The sequence below is a fragment of the Fusarium venenatum genome, assembly GCF_020744135.1.
Source record: "Fusarium venenatum strain MPI-CAGE-CH-0201 chromosome Unknown EDB82scaffold_4, whole genome shotgun sequence".
Lineage (NCBI taxonomy): Eukaryota > Fungi > Ascomycota > Sordariomycetes > Hypocreales > Nectriaceae > Fusarium > Fusarium venenatum.
The window spans coordinates 7,658,761-7,674,950 of record NW_027072132.1 but is presented as its reverse complement, the minus strand read 5'-3'; the positions used below and the strand labels follow the sequence as shown (position 1 = coordinate 7,674,950).

Sequence of the window (16,190 nt, the reverse complement as noted above, 5' to 3'; positions counted from 1 at the left end):
ATTAAATTGTTTTGAACTGCCATTATACAACGTCCACTTGCAATAACCTTCAATCGTGTTAACCTTCACTGTGCACATGTATCTTGAGTGTACCTTGGCGTTTACTATGTTCGTCACGATTCACTACTTTGCTAGCTTTTGAAAAGCCAAATAAATGATTCTACGCCCAAGCATAGCGGTTGTAGACATCTTTAGTAGAGCCCGTAAAGCGAATAGGTGGTTCAATTGTCTTCTAGCTACTCTCGCCATAAGCTTTCTTAACACCAAAACGCTGTCCTAGAACAACGAATTGCGCCACGGTAATTATACGACGCAGTGGCAGAGCTTCCTGCCGATTGAAGGCCCCATCCATAGCCTCCTGTGTAGCCTCCCAGTCCACAAACCCCAGTTTATCCACATTTTCCTTTGTAACTAACTCCATAATCTTCTTATGAAGTGGTCCACCAGGCCAAAACTTCCTGGGGCCCATGTAAGCCTTCTTACTCATGTTGTACACCTCATCAGTAACATAAGGCTTCACAGCCTCGCGAAGAATATGCTTCTCGCGCCAAGTCTTGTCCTTCGCGTTGTACCTCATCTTCAAACTGGGTGGCACATTGTTGACGTACTCGGTCAGATGATGATCAAGGAAAGGACAACGGCTTTCGACTTGATGGACCATGTCGATGTTGTCTCCGTTGTATCTCAAGATAAAGTGAGGCATGAAAGTTTTGACAAACATGTACTGTGCAGTGTGTACAGGATGCCACCGTTTGAGTATGTTGTCTCGGACTCTTCCATCGAAGCCTTCAACGAGACTGGTCTCGGGAGTGCTGTTTCCATACACCCTCGTCCAGTCGGAGAACGGGAGACTTCCGACTCTCGCGATGGAACTCGTGACATGGTTGGAACAGAACATGCGCTTTGTGGAGGTCGGCACCTTAGGTGTGAAGTCTCCAAAGATGCCATATTGAGCTTGTTCGCTAGCCAGAGCATATGCCTCTTGACGCTCAGCATTGGTCATCATCGTAGACCACGAATGGTCAGGCTCGCTGAGCGAATCCGCCCTGAACGCATCGTAACCTCCAAAGTGCTCATCAGAACCCTCGCCTAGAGTGAAGTCAGAAATTATTCTAAATTGAGGATATCATGTCGCTTACCCGTAATGACAGCCTTGATGCCCTGAGCGTGCACAGCCTCCGCCAATGCTAATCGGCCCATCCCATTCAGATCTGGAAGAGGGACTTCGCTGTACCAAGTTGTGTCTTCAAATCGTGCAACGAGGGCCTCTTCATCCATCTTGACTAGATGGATATCAACGCCGAGCCAGTCTGCAGTGCGACGTGCAATTGCTAGATTTTATTAGCCTTGAATTCATGAAAGAAAAATCACATACCTGACTCGTCTGCACCACTACCCTCATCGAACTGGACAGTATAGCATTTCATACTAGACGGGGCCAAACTCGCCTCATTACCCAATTTTGTGCCCTGCTTGATGAGATGCGATACCATTCCAGCGACTGAAGACGAGTCGATTCCACCAGAAAGGTAGACAGCTACAGGAACATCTGCCTTGAGGCGGATCCTCACAGCTTCTAGAAGGCGTTCCCTGACACCTTCAGTGATTTCCTCCTCAGATCGTGGATCCTTGGATAGCTGCGAGAGTTCAGTACCAAGACAAAGTACATCATGTTCATATTGCTTACCTTGTCCGGATACTCAAGATCCCAATATGGCTTTTGTTCTTCCCTTTCATTGGGTCGACAAATGAGATAATGTCCGGGCAGGACCTGCGCATGTCAGTTAGATGCCTGGTATAATAAAGCCGTTCTATAAGCTTGACCTACCTTGTAAACACCTTCAAAGAAAGTAGTTGAATCGACCCTCCAGCTCTGGTCTCGTAGCGACCGTATACACCACTCTGGTTGCAGACCAAACGCCAGAAACGACTTGATCTCAGTCGCAACTAACAGCTTGTTCTGATGAACTGTGTAGTAAAGAGACTTAATCCCATACCGATCTCTGGCAGCAATGAGTTGCTGACGGTTTGCATCCCATAGGACAAATGCGAACTCGCCTCTGAGATGAGAGATGAAGGAAAGGCCGTAGTGTTTATAAAGTGCAATGACGATTTCACAGTCACTGTTTCCAACAAATTTGAACTCATCTGCTAATTGAGCTTTGTAGCGCTCGTAGTCATAGAGCTCGCCGTTCACAACAGCATGGATACCGCCTTCTTCGTCATGAAAGGGCTGGTTTCCACTCGGGCTAAGATCTATGATGGATAATCGAACATGTCCAAGGCCTGTCACATTTTAGATCGTCCCACGATGTACCAAGTGAATGGTTAAAACTCACCAACATGATTATCATCACTGAACCAACGGCCCCGAGCATCTGGCCCACGATGAGCAATCAGATCAAGACTGCTCTCCAGTTCATCCGCCGCATGCTTGGCTTCTCCATTCAACACAGGCGACCTAGACTGGCCAGGGTGGGTAAGGAAAGCACTAATTCCACACATAATTGCGATATCCAGACTCTTGGGAGAATAATACATTGAATGCGGCACACACTGATCTTGACATACAGTTAAGGTAACTCGTCAAGATGAGCGACATCGGACTTGTAATTCCAGTAAGCCGCAATTTGGAACTGATTTCACTACCCCCACGATCCATACATAGATGGGCTAGTTCATGGACAAATCGCGGAGTTTTACCCCTTGCAAAGTCTATTTGATGAAATAAGCAATGAACCTTGGTAGATGAAACTCAAAACGTTGTACTCCGTACAAGCCCAGTTGTATCTCACCCTGTACCCGCTAAATCGCGGATCCGCAGACAGAACTCCGTGCCGGACACGCCGGATGATGACATCTCGAGGAGGAGCATCTTGCAGGAAGATAACCAATACTACCTAGATCGTCTCATGCAGTGTGACACTGCCGCAATATGTACCTTAGGCCAGCCAAGACTTGTAGGATTCTGCGCTTGTAACGGCCCGCTACGGCCCGCTTACGGAAGTTATCCCACTTCCCTAGTCCGAGTAGCTTAACACAAGCTTTTGACCAGTGGGGAACACACGTGTGCCCAAGACATTCATGTACCCCTGTTGTTCTCATCCATGATAGTACACTGTGTATACAGACGTATCCCAGATGTAACACTATCTATAGATCTAGCAGAGTTTATACTAATCTCATTTGAAACTTGACTAGTCAAAATTGACTGCCGATTGGCGTAGTCTGTGGACCTTAGCCTACTGTGACGAAGCTGTCCCTGATTCGCATTCGCCTAACTCAACACCGAAGTGAATTGCTTAGGATTATCATCCCTACAGTGAGACGGTGAGATCGATTTGAAGACACTCCCGACTATCCATTACGTACAACATCCACTCAACCTTCTCCACAATGGCAATGAAGCCTTGACTGATGACGTCTTTTCATCATTTACAACAAATCGCTCGTTGTGGACTCTCCACGGCCTCACTGGATACGAACAACTACACTCCAGCGGCGTCAACCGGACAGGCCGGCCTCCGAAGTTGTGCCCTGTATGGACTATCAAGGTGATCAGAATGTTTCAATCATCATGGTGATGTGGTATTGGTCCCATAAGGTCTGAGGATTTGAAGGCTCCGCCGTTAACCTCTACAACGTAACGACGTTCGGGTGAAACGGCAGCGAGTTATTGGTGGAATCACGAGTTAAGAATCCTCACTCCTTCAGCGAGGCTTACGCTTATTGAGTTATGAAAAACGGGATGTTCGGAATCGAAATGGCCCTTGCAGACCATCAGATAGAGACACACCATTAATGGTATCCAACATGCAGCACGTTGAACCCCATATGAACAAGATGTAACAATAGTTGCAGGACTTTGCCTCCAGTCATGTAGCAATAGATATCGATATTCGATCGAATAGACTACGTTTTATAAATGTTAGCTGAATCAATAGATAGCTGTAAGGGTGGTCAATCTATGTTATTGTCAGCCCATATCTCAAATTCCATTAACCTCATCTTCTCAATAAACTAGTGAAAAACTTTGTATCCAAATTACCAATCATGGCACCCCCAGCAGCAGTATCGCCACTTTTTGTGCCCTCTGTTGGTCCTCCATCTGATTTCCATGCGTTGGAACCACAATGGGACACTGTCAATGTCGAATGTTCGGGATTGACCAACAAAGCCCTTACCAACTGGCTACACAAGGAGTGCAAGAGCCACTTGAGTCTTGTACAAGCTGCATGGGCCCTATGTCTTCGAAGTTATACTGGCTCTGAGGATGTTTGGTTTACCTGCTTGAACCCTGAAAGGTACACAGTTCAGGATAATTACACTCTTGGTTCGAAACTGACATTCCCAAGGAACTATCATTGTCATATCTCACCAGACCAACATGTTCGAACGTTGTTCGATCTCCAAAATGTTGATTCAATTGGACAGAATCGCACAACATTTTGGGATACCATCTCTGTCATCCTATCCCACGAGGAATCCATCGAGGTTATAGATGGATCTACAATGGTAAGCCCCCAGATGAAGTTGCACAGAGGACAATCATAACTCACAACAATCTTACCTAACTTATAGTTTGACCTCGCTGTATGCTTTTCACAAAGGCCAGAGACACGTCTACCCAATGTGAAGATATACCACAGGTCATCAAAGGTTCTCCCTGCCATGGCGGAGATGATCGCTGCTACAGTTGCCAAGTCAATTGAACAGATTGTTGCCGAAATTGACTCAAAGATCAATGAACTTGAAGTGTGCAGTGATCTGGACATTAATAGGCTCACTAGATGGAACATTTTATCAATTGAAGAAGACCCCATACCAGAACCCATCCACCGAGTCATCTCCCAAAACAGCACATTGCACCCCACATCTATTGCTGTCTCAGCCTGGGACGGAGATTTTACATATCAAGAGCTGGACCGTCTCGCGACAGGTCTCGCAATATGGCTCCAGCATCTTGGTATCGTCGGTCCAGAAGTCTTTGTCCCTCTCGTCTTTGACAAGTCCAGATGGGCGGTTGTTGCACAGTTGGGTGTTCTCAAAGCCGGTGGTGCGTACTTCTTCATCAACCCGTCTCATCCCGTACAGTACAGTCGCGAGCTATGTTCATCTTTGAACCCACTTGTGGCAGTGTGCTCGGCAAACCACAGTCCTATCGCAAAAGAGCTCGTTTGTGAAGCTATTGCGATCGGTGACCAGGTTCGTGACCTGTTGGAGTCTATCCCCGTGGACGATGATCCTAGATCACCAACAGTCAACATCAGCACGTCAAATGCTATGTATATCACGTTTACTTCTGGAACAACGGGTGTGCCGAAGGGAATCACCACGGAACACTCTGCGTTTTACTGTATGGCTGTAGCGAACGCAAAGGCTCTTCATATTGATGACAGAACAAGAATGTTGCAGTTCGCATCATATTCTTTCGATGTTAGCAATCGTGACACAATTGTCACGCTTATGTTCGGGGGCTGTGTTTGCATTCCATCCGAGTCTGATCGTTTGAACAACCTCGCAGGTTTTATGACACAATATCAAGTGAACCTCGCTAGCTTGACACCCTCTATGGCTAGTACTCTCAGTCCACCATCATGCCCCACACTTCGAGGACTGGTCCTTGGAGGTGAACCCATGACAGAGAGTCATATCTCGACATGGTCAAAACACGTACAGCTTTTCAACGCTTATGGTGTGAGTGAGAGTACTGGTATAGCAGCGTTGGCTTCAAACTTCAAGCCAGGTGTTTCGCCAAGCAACATCGGGTATGGGTGTGGCTCCAGGTTATGGGTCGTTGCGATAGACCAGCCTGACAAGCTAGCACCTATTGGTGCCCTGGGCGAACTCGTCATCGAAGGTCCGTCCATCTCGCGTGGTTATCTGGGCGACAAGAGTCGAACAGACCAACACTTCACATCGGATCCAACGTGGAAGAAGCGGATTTATGAAGAATACGGCCACCGAAACTCTAGCAGTCCAACGTTTCGCACAGGAGACCTGGTTCGATACAATCTCGATGGATCATTGCAGTTGGCAGGAAGGAGAGATCACCAAGTCAAAGTCAACGGACAGAGACTGGAATTGACAGCAGTTGAACATCACATTTCAGCTTGTCCGCAAGTAACCGAAGCAGGTTTCTCCCACATCGCTGTGGTTGCTGTTAAGGTCGGGAACACCGGGACTACGAAGCTCGTTGCTTTCCTAGGACAGGACACATCCAGAGAGACATGTACTCCCGCTCAGATGGTACCGGAGCAGCTGAAGCACATGGATGGCTTGAGGTCGGCCCTCGAAATATATCTTCTCATGGATTTGCCATCATTCATGGTTCCATCAGAGTTTGTCTTTCTACAACATATGCCGCTCACAACATCCAACAAACTCAACCGACTTCTTTTGCAGAATACGGCTACTCAAGCTTTGTCCGTCCATCAAGACGAAAGTCTCAATGGCCATGAACTGAGCGATGACGAACGGCCATTGACCGAGAATGAGCGGGTGCTTGCGGAGACTTGGGCGACGATACTGGGTATCAACGAGTCGATCATCTCACGAAATGACTGCTTCTTTCGACGCGGTGGTGACTCAATGGCCGCCATAAAAATGGTAGCGAGTCTTCGTGATGCAGGATTCAGTATCTCTGTATCCGACATCTTCAAGGCATCTATCTTATCGGAATTGGCTCGGCTTATGGTTCTAACGGATGGTCTATCTTCTCCAACAACTCTTGCACCATTTGCACTGCTTCAAGATGCTGAGAAGACTATCGCCACGATCGCGGAAGAGTCGAGCCTCGTGGTTGACGAAATTGAGGATGCATATGCATGCACACATATGCAGCAAGGACTTCTCGCCTTGACGGCGCAGAACTCACGGGCGTACATCGGCACCTATGTCTGGCAACTTGCTTCTGAGGTTGATAAGAAGCGGTTCAAACATGCTTGGCAGGAAGTCTGGCAGAACAACCCCATTCTTCGTACTCGGGCGGCCCAGACATCAGAGGGACTTTTGCAGGTCGTCATGCGGGCTGACATGCCGTGGGAGGAAGTCTCTTCTGTGACAGGCTTCCCAACGGTGATTGACATCACTGAAGGCCCTCTAGTCAGACTTTATCTGAGCGCTGAGGCCTTCCGTATCGACATCCACCACGCCTTGTTTGATGAATGGTCTCTCGATTTACTCGTGACGCAAGTTGAGCGAGCTTACACCGGAGGAGACCTTCATATGAAGCCATTTAGCCTATTTGTGCGACATTTGCTTGAATCAGACGATGTGAGCTCTGAGGCATTCTGGCGTCAACAGTTCTCGGGTCTGGAAGCCGAGCACTTCCCAGCAACCGCTTCAAAGGCGGGAACCACAACAAAGACAATTGTGCTTGAACGCAATCTGTCGCTTGATGCTGACACGTCGACCAAGTACACACTCTCATCAGTTGTTCGACTTGCGTGGGCGATTCTTCTATGGCATCAAACGGGTTCTGAAGATGTCGTGTTTGGTGCTACTGTTAGCGGTCGTAATGCCAACGTCGATGGTGTCGATCAGATCAGTGGGCCAACCTTGGCAACTCTACCCATTCGCGTCAAACTGCCAATTGCGAGATCCGTTCGCGAGGTTCTATCAGACATCCAGGATGAATTTGTCAACATGATTCCACATGAGCAGACGGGTCTATCACGCATTCGACAATACGGCAAGGAAGCTAGTGAGGCTTGCAACTTCCAGAATCTGCTTGTTGTACAACCACACGAACAGAAGATGGAGTCTTCCATCTTCCAATCCTCTAATGGCGATGCATCTTCATCGGGTAATGTAAAGGCATTTGCAAGCTACCCCCTGGTCTTGACATGTCGGCCAGACGAAGGTCGAGTCAACTTCAAGGTGGCATTTGACTCTAACCTAATCACCTCAGAGATTGGTGACAGTCTTCTCAGACAGCTATCACACGTTGTTCGACAGATCATGACATCTGAATCTGTGGCGATCAGAGACATCAGCCTGGTACCTCCACATGACATGGAGAAGTTGCGAAAATGGAATCAGTCAGTCCCGAAATCTGTCGAGATTTGCATTCACGATCGCATTCGACAGCTTTCTACAGACCATCCAGATGCACTTGCAGTCCACTCCATGGATCTTGACTTGACTTACCGACAAGTCGAGGAATATTCCAATCGCTTTGCATGTCATTTGATGAGTCGAGGCGTCAGGCGAGGTGACTTTGTACCTGTCTTGATTGAAAGATCACCCTGGGCCCCAGTCATTATACTCTCAGTCCTCAAGACCGGCGCGGCCTTTGTTCTTCTTGATCTTTCACACCCTGTTCAAAGGTTGAGGACGATGTGTTCTATGATCGATTCCAAGATTCTCGTTGCTTTTGAACAGACCAAGCACATTGGCGACAAGCTGTCACTTCCAATCACAACCTTCGACCCGACGGCGTTTTGTGAAGGACAGGACTCATACTCTTCAACTCAGACCGTCTCTCCAGACCTAGACGCCCCTGCTTGTGTTGTTTTCAGCTCCGGATCTACAGGCGTACCTAAGGGTATCGTACTTCCCCATGGTGCTATCGCCACAAGCGCGGCTGTTATGCGAGAACATGGTAACCTTACTGCAAACAGTCGTGTGTTCCATTTTGCCTCATTCGCATTCGATATCAGCATCGGAGAGATCTTGTTGACTCTTGCAGCGGGTGCTTGCATTTGTGTACCACGTGAGGAACAACGAAGGGACAATCCCGCCAAGGCAGCAGGCGATCTCAAGGCCACATGGGCACTGTTGACTCCATCCGTCATCAACCTCTTCAATCCTTCAGATGTTCCAACTTTGGAGACTCTTGGCTCGTGCGGTGAACCTCTTACCTCTCAGATTGTGGGTATCTGGGCACATAGGTTGGAGCTGTTCGCCATGTATGCCCCAGCAGAATGCACTGTCATCTCACACATCGGACGCGTTTTGCCAGACACCCACCCGTCTCATATCGGGCGAAGCTTCGGAGCTGCCTCATGGGTGGTTGATCCAGCCGATCACAACAGGCTTGTTCCCATTGGCACAGTTGGCGAACTACTAGTGGAAGGACCTGTGGTTTCCACTGGCTACCTGAAGGACCAGACGAAGACTGATCAGGTCTTCGTCAACAACCTTTCCTGGCTCTCCCAGTTCCGTTCAGGTTGTGGAAGAGTGTACAAAACTGGCGACCTTGTCAGACAGATGCCTGATGGTTCTCTACAATTCCTAGGACGAAAGGATGATCAGGTGAAACTTCACGGCCAGAGACTTGAAGTCGGTGAAGTCGAGCACTGCTTACAATCAGCCTGTAATGACATCAAGGCTGTTGCCGTTGAGTGCGTCAAGATTGCGGAACAGAACAACCGTGCCGCGTTGGTCGCGTTTCTTGCACCGCACACTGAAGGAACATGGGGCCCAATTTCTAGCGACAATCCGCCTGAGAACAGTGATTTACAGTGGATCACTTCGCCAAACGAACTGTTCTACTCCACCATTGAATCGCTGGATGCTTCTTCTCGGGATCAACTCCCATCGTACATGGTTCCCACGTACTTCATACCCGTAGCTCATCTTCCTCTTAGCCTCTCGGGCAAGATCAATCGACGTCTTCTGCGCGAGGAGTTCTCGAAGACTATCTCGAGAAATCTCGATTCGTACCAGTTGAGAACCAGCACTGCTGAGCTGGGAGAAGCACCAAAGACTGCACATGATCGAGAGATTCAAGACATCTTTGCGAAGGTTCTCAATTCGGACATTCAGTCGGTACCTATGTATGGCCATTTCTTCAGTCTTGGAGGAGATTCGATCTCGGCGATGGCTGCTTCCACGCTTGCCAGACGGAGAGGTATTGACTTGACTGTCGCTACCATTTTTACGCATCAGATCCTATCCAAGATCTCTTTGGCATGCGCTCCAGTCAATGGGGAGATGTTAAAGACTGGGGAAGGCAAGGCCGATCATGAGGAACAGACTGGAAATACTCCGAATGGTGGCCAGATCCCTCTTGACGAACTTCCAGGCCACATCCCACAAGATGTCTTGGACAATGCCATTGAAGCCAGCCCCGCGACCGAATTCCAAGTGATGACTCTGTTCAACTTTTACAGTCGTTACCTATGGATCTCGTTGCCTGGCGGGGTAGATGAAGAGCGCTTGGAGGCTGCCTGCAACAGCCTTGTTCAGAAGCACTCCATCTTGCGCACAGTCTTTTACACCAACGCTAGTGGTGGTTCGATCCTCCAATTGACTCTACGAAACATGCCAGTCACTTTGACGCATTATCCTAGTGTTGATGATATGGAAAGGCACTGTGCAGATGACTCTATTGCTATGGGTGTGCCCATTGATGGTAATCCTGGGCTACAAGTCCAACTTTTGAAGTTGAGAGATTCGCGAATGTTCTTGGCATTGCGACTACCTCATGCCTTATTTGATGGAATGTCTCTGAGTACTATTTGCGAAGATCTCAGTTCTGCCTACACGGGACAAGAAATGTCGCCCTGCGCTCAGTTCTCGGACCATGTACGACAGGTCTGGGAGAAGCGAACACCTGAGACTTACCAGGTATGGAGAGATGTTCTGCAAAATACTCCCGTTACCATCATGAGTAATGAGAGTGAATCTCTTCCGAAGAAGGCTGCGTCAACATCTATCGCACACCAACCTCGAGGTGTGACTGCAACATTGGAGACTGTCCCAATTTCACCACCCAAGAGCACGACCATGGCAACATTGGTCAAACTGGCGTGGGCAGTCACACTTTCTAGACTATTCACTCCTTCACAGAGCGACAGTGGCTCGAGTGATGTTGTCTTTGGACAGGTTGTTCACGGCCGTGGTCTTGGAATACCCCACGAAGACCGCATCGTCGGTCCATGCCTCAACATTATTCCAGTACGGGTACACTTCCCACTATCACCCAACAAACATGACCTACTCTCTCAAGTGCAACAACAACACGTTCAAACAATGTCGGTTCAAAATCTCGGTCTTGACGAGATTACTCGCAACTGTACCTCGTGGGAGCCTGGGACCAAGTTTGGCAGTTTTGTAAGGTTCCAAAACTTCACCAACAGTGATGATCCTACCTGTGATTTTGATGGACACACTTGCGAGACAGGGCTGTATAGTCTGCCTAATCGCCCGTCCAAAACAGCGAATGTGCTTGTTGTTCCAACGGGCTCTCGATTGAAGATTACAATGACGGTTTCCAGCGAGGTGCTGGATGAAGAGGCAGCGGATTATGTAGTCAAGTATTTCGGTGATGTGATTGAAAGTTTAGGCAAAGATGAGGATGAGTGCAGTTATCTTGGGTAATTTGTAAAATATTTTACGTCATCAATATTCAAATGCAATCCAGGGTTTGCATATTCGTAGTTCAATTCCGGATCGGCTTTTGTAAATGACACTTCCCCCAGTGTGATACTATGTTCGCCTACGTCGGAGGGGTGGTTTAATACAGGGACGTAGCTCTAGTCAGCAGTTTCGCACCACTGATCAGGTCCACATTCAGTGGATAGCTCACTGAGATTACTTAAATATAGCGCTCGGTCCCTTGGAATGGTGCCTCTATACTTTCATGTCTGCGCAACAATACTTTCACGTCATGACTTCTCCCACCTTTCGCGTCGCCATCCTTCAAAACTTCATACTTGAAGAGACCGGCGGTAAGCCCATGATTGACAGAATCACACATCTCGTTCGCCGATCTAAACCAGATGCCGAGATTAATGTCTACGCTGCTATCCAGGGTGATGCACTCCCCGACCCGGACGATCAGGACCTTGTCATTCTGACAGGAGGACCATTTAACCTTATGAAAGATGAGAGACCTAAATGGGTCACCGACACGCTGGAGTACCTGAGACTAGCCACTATGAACCCATCAAAGCCCAAGATTTTGGGGATTTGCTGGGGTCAACAGGCGGTTGCTCTAGCGCTAGGAGGTGCCCTGGGCACATCTGGCAGGGGTCACTGTGTAATGTCTCAATTCCGAAGATGCAAAGACTCGCAACTAATTGCTCACCCAGGTTGGCGTTGAAGATATCGCGTTGACGACCGAAGGAGCGCAGATTTTTAATGCTACATCGCTTGTATGTCAACAACTTACCTCCGTCATACCATATCGAAGACTAAGATTATTAGACCATACACAAGAACCACGAGATAGTGGTGACCGACATTGGACCTCATCTGCTGCCTTTGGCTCTCAACAATGAAGTACTCATGTCGAAAAATGGCCAGGTTCTTACTTTCCAAGGACACCCAGAGATGAACTCTTCACTCTCTCGGTTATTTGTGGCTTCAGACAATCCAGCGGTAGTGGGCGCAGGACTGGAGAGCAACTTGAGACCCATTGACTCACCCCACGACGGCGAAACAATCTTTGAGAGGATCGTTCAATGGGTCTCTACTGAGATCAACTAGTCGTTAGTATGTCTCTAGGAAGATGTAAATCCTCAAAAATCCAATCATATCACGCGGTTGTCGTTTTTAGATACCTTTTTAAGAAACTCCCAAATCAAGTCTATAATCTACCTTCTGTTAATGTGTGTGCGTGTGAAGTTACCATCTGTTCTACTCCAATCAGGGAAGAATCCCCCCGTATCCTCTCATACCCGTTCCTGTATGCGCAACTGCAATCTATTCATGCGAGCGAAACAGTAATTGTTAACTCCGTTCCCCTCAGGGTATCGCATCTGCAACGCGTGTCTCACGAAAGAGTCAACTATCGATAGCGAAAGGCCTTGATAAGGCTGAGTGGTTCTCTCTCCGAGACAAGTGACTCCCAACAAGCAAGGTAGTTTGTGTTGAGAAACACATCAGCAGCCTCTTCAGCGATTACCGTAGGCACAAGGCTCAAGCGTGGAACAACATTAGCCTGGATCCAGATGTGAAGATAATCCAGGTCATTCCACTCACGTAGTCCTTTGATACCATCCATGTCTTTGAAGATCAAACTCACCATCTCAAGTTTCTTGAATCCAGGGTCACATTCAGCAAGCGCTTTGTACGCTTGACTCTCATGCAGCGGATCCCTTCTGTGAATAAACTTGACAAGAAACGCAAAGCGATGGATAGCAGCCCATTGGTCTATTTCAACAAACTCGGACAGCTCAGTGTCGCCAGTCGTGATTTCGTCAATGACTTCAAAAGACTCTTCCCAGATGAGATTCATGAATGAAATGAGTGGAAGAACACCAATGATCCAACCGTGTGGATCGTTATGTGTCCCCCATTCGTGTCTGTGTTGGGCAGTCATTGGTGGTCTCGGAACCTGATGCCGAATCCAGCGACAGACACTGTGCTTGTGACACATTCGGATGCTATGTCCCGGCATGATTGTGATGTAGTGGAGAATGTTGTGAAATCGCATTGTTTGATGATGTTAGTTTGGTTCGTTCTTGATGATGATAAGGTGGTGGTGAAGAATGTTTAGTGTGTGGAACTGAATTCCGGCAATCACTCGTTTATATAGGATTTATTCAATATATCGTTTTGAGGACGTTTGTCAATTCTACAGATCCATTGTTCATAATTATTCCTGTTGGTGATGTGCAGAACAACAAAGACGCTGCGAACAAAGGTCCGACCATCATCATACAATAGACTGTTCACTTTATCTATGGCCCTTTGTTCATAGAACATTTTTGATGTTGTATTGCATAAAGAATGCGCATTCCTCTGAGGACTTTTCTGCCTTTATAACGGAGACTATCACTTCGCAAGAGCAATGTATTGAACAAGTTAAACTCGCAATAGTCAAACTATCGTTCATGTCTTCCAAATGGCGCAACGTGTCTAGTTCAAACCGTAACATATCAATGATAATCGACTTGTGCACAACCGAGACAATCAAGCTTTACAATTTCTCATAGCAACTCTGGTATTATCCATTCAATCTTGAAGATTGTACCGTTCTCCTCGACATCGTAACCGTAGTTCAAAATTAAATCAACCAACATTGCAAAATAAGCAAGGTTATCTGTGAAAGTTTAGTTTATTCCGACACCCAGGTGTCCTTGTGGTTAGTCTTACCAGCTGTACTGGATCCAGCAAACTTATTCTCGAGAACCTTGATCTAGCCATAGACCTGTTCCTCACCTACGCCATCCGACGATTTTGCGACGGTTTGTAAATGTGTCATCTGCATCATTCATTAGCCCAACAATCTCATAATTCTATTGTGCTTCTGCCTACCTCGTGAAACGGTGTCAGGGCTGGCGTATCCAGGAGATCGACGGGCGTCCATTCTCGATTGGCCTTTTTGTTTCAGTTTCTTTATTCAACTGTAGACTTATTTACACGATAAAGTGGATTGGTACTACGACCGACTTTGGTTTAGTCACTTACACAACTGCCATAGAAGAGGACGAGCCCATAGAGAGCGCCATGGCCCGTGGTTTCCTTGTCGCTCGTCATGAAGTTGATCAGGTTGAGATTACACTGAGCAAGTGTATGAAGGACGAGCTACACGAAGTAGACGACCTTTTGCCCAAATGCGATGCAGGTGACCAAGATTGTCTCATGTAGCGTCCTGGGAAGTTTCTCACTCTTCTCGTCAAGAGAGCTGTACCTCTTCGTGCTGCTGAAGTCTTGGCTCGTGATATAGGCGACCTCACTGGGATCGAAGTCGGCAGTACAGCCGCTGTATGCCTAATCGCCATCGGAGCATCTGACGGTGTGATAACAGCTGCTTCTGAGCTACTCGCCGACTTCATCGCCAGCGTGGAAGTCGGCTCTGCTGTCGTCACGGGGGGTGTAGATGCAGCTGCCATGGCTGGTATCGCTATCCTCTGGGGCTTGAACGACGAGTTCTCACAAGAGTGGAAGCTGAAAACTGATGTGAAGAAGATTGATCTTCCCAAGAATCCCAGTCTCAGCTGCCCTATTTTCCCTCTTGCTTGCATGGGAGAACGTTGTCAAGGCGGAAAGGGCGCCGTTTGCACCAACGAATAGAAGGATTGCCCATGCGATGTTTCCAGCCTTGGCATCGGCGACACGTTGTTTTCGGCTGGTGATTGGCCTAGGATTCAACAAGCACTTAGTGAATTCATTTTCGGCAAGGATGTCGATATTGATACCAAGTGCTATGCTGGACAGGAGTCCAAGTACTCAGTTGATATGGATGAAGAGGATTGGAAGAGGTGATACGCTCAAATTCTGATGGTATTTTGCTCTGGCTCATGCTGATATATTACAGCACTTTGGATAAGTTCTGCGAGACCAAGCCATTGTTGCGTGATAGTTTTGATGAGACGTGGACAGACGCAGAGCTCGGCGTTACTGACTACGACGGTTGAAGCTTCACATTCCAACTGGAATGCAAGAAAAAAGATGCCTGTGAAGGCTATGTTTGCGAAGACGTTTTCGAGAAGTTCAAATCATGTACGTTCCACAAGTCATTCATTCAAGACTATCCACTGACATCGTTGCAGGCGTTGAAGACAGCGAAACCATCAACTGGGGTCAACTTGATCTCGACTGTGGAACTCTCACTTACAGTATTTATGACGGCGAAGCTGAAGACACAGACAAAAAGTCTCTTGAATGGGATTCTAACCCAAGCTGCTTCGCATCTGACGAGTTTGGCGACCACAAAGATGTCTGGGATCACCAGGTCAAAGAATACGCCACATGGGCCTGTCGGAACGCCGACGATTCACCGGTCAAGAAGGATGACTCGGACAGCTTCATTTTTTTCCAGAGGTGGGCCTGGGGCGCGCTATACCAGTATAATATCTGGTGGAAGGATGGTTGTGAGCTTGACAACGGTGCAACAGAACAGTGGGCAAATGATCCGCTTGACAATGGGTCTTCTAATATGTGCGAGGCCACTCTTTTTGATGCCTGGAAAGGTTGCATGCAATAATGGAGGAACGGGTGGTTCCTGGACGGCTGGGTGTTTGGTGTATAAGTTTAGAGCTGAGAATTCCGGTACTACGTCGAACTTGGGATAGTATCAATGCTTCTATTGGTTATGTAGTATAGACAATCTCTAAAGACTTGGAAGAAAGAATCATGATCGGGCTTCCATAGACTGGAGGGGCCTGCGTAAGCCATGCTTCACTGCTTATACAACGAAAAAAAGTCCACGGTTTGTATTCCAATAATTTCATACTGTATTTCTAGGTCCAGAAACCGTGAATCATCCTGATTGGCCTGTTGGTTCTTGCGTT

The 16,190-nt window shown here is 47.7% G+C and overlaps 5 protein-coding genes across 5 annotated transcripts; 3 read left to right on the top strand and 2 right to left on the bottom strand.

Annotated features, from left to right (window-relative positions):
- Window positions 1–219: 219 nt before the first annotated feature.
- On the bottom strand, window positions 220–2,505 carry EDB82DRAFT_542387 (nucleophile aminohydrolase; the record flags this gene model as incomplete). The annotated part of the gene is made up of 6 exons (XM_025725928.2): window positions 220–1,089; window positions 1,140–1,331; window positions 1,376–1,637; window positions 1,688–1,771; window positions 1,829–2,286; window positions 2,340–2,505. 6 exons carry the CDS (start codon window positions 2,503–2,505, stop codon window positions 233–235), a joined length of 2,019 nt encoding a protein of 672 aa, XP_025594478.1. The 3' UTR covers window positions 220–232.
- Window positions 2,506–4,053: 1,548 nt separating this feature from the next.
- EDB82DRAFT_563213 (uncharacterized protein) lies at window positions 4,054–11,367 on the top strand (the record flags this gene model as incomplete). The annotated part of the gene is made up of 3 exons (XM_025725927.2): window positions 4,054–4,304; window positions 4,356–4,515; window positions 4,582–11,367. The coding sequence occupies 3 exons, from the start codon at window positions 4,054–4,056 to the stop codon at window positions 11,326–11,328; spliced, it is 7,158 nt and encodes a 2,385-aa protein (XP_025594477.1). The 3' UTR covers window positions 11,329–11,367.
- A 232-nt stretch (window positions 11,368–11,599) lies between these two features.
- Window positions 11,600–12,514, top strand: EDB82DRAFT_357111 (class I glutamine amidotransferase-like protein). Its single transcript, XM_025725926.2, has 3 exons — window positions 11,600–11,989; window positions 12,042–12,104; window positions 12,157–12,514. Exons 1-3 carry the CDS (start codon window positions 11,618–11,620, stop codon window positions 12,436–12,438), a joined length of 717 nt encoding a protein of 238 aa, XP_025594476.1. The 5' UTR covers window positions 11,600–11,617; the 3' UTR covers window positions 12,439–12,514.
- Window positions 12,515–12,739: 225 nt separating this feature from the next.
- EDB82DRAFT_481694 (uncharacterized protein) lies at window positions 12,740–13,351 on the bottom strand (the record flags this gene model as incomplete). The annotated part of the gene is made up of 1 exon (XM_025725925.2): window positions 12,740–13,351. One exon carries the CDS (start codon window positions 13,349–13,351, stop codon window positions 12,740–12,742), a length of 612 nt encoding a protein of 203 aa, XP_025594475.2.
- A 1,052-nt stretch (window positions 13,352–14,403) lies between these two features.
- On the top strand, window positions 14,404–15,883 carry EDB82DRAFT_531095 (uncharacterized protein; the record flags this gene model as incomplete). The annotated part of the gene is made up of 6 exons (XM_025725924.1): window positions 14,404–14,490; window positions 14,545–14,952; window positions 15,079–15,158; window positions 15,215–15,309; window positions 15,361–15,399; window positions 15,450–15,883. 6 exons carry the CDS (start codon window positions 14,404–14,406, stop codon window positions 15,881–15,883), a joined length of 1,143 nt encoding a protein of 380 aa, XP_025594474.1.
- Between the last annotated feature and the right edge of the window lie 307 nt (window positions 15,884–16,190).

What these genes read in the sequence shown, in the direction of transcription:
- EDB82DRAFT_357111 (XM_025725926.2), top strand. Translation starts at nt 11,618, where the DNA reads ATGACTTCTCCCACCTTTCGCGTCGCCATCCTTCAAAACTTCATACTT. An exon ending in CATCTGGCAGGGGTCACTGT is followed by an intron (nt 11,990 to 12,041) that starts GTAATGTCTCAA and finishes TTGCTCACCCAG; the next exon opens with GTTGGCGTTGAAGATATCGC. An exon ending in TTTTTAATGCTACATCGCTT is followed by an intron (nt 12,105 to 12,156) that starts GTATGTCAACAA and finishes TAAGATTATTAG; the next exon opens with ACCATACACAAGAACCACGA.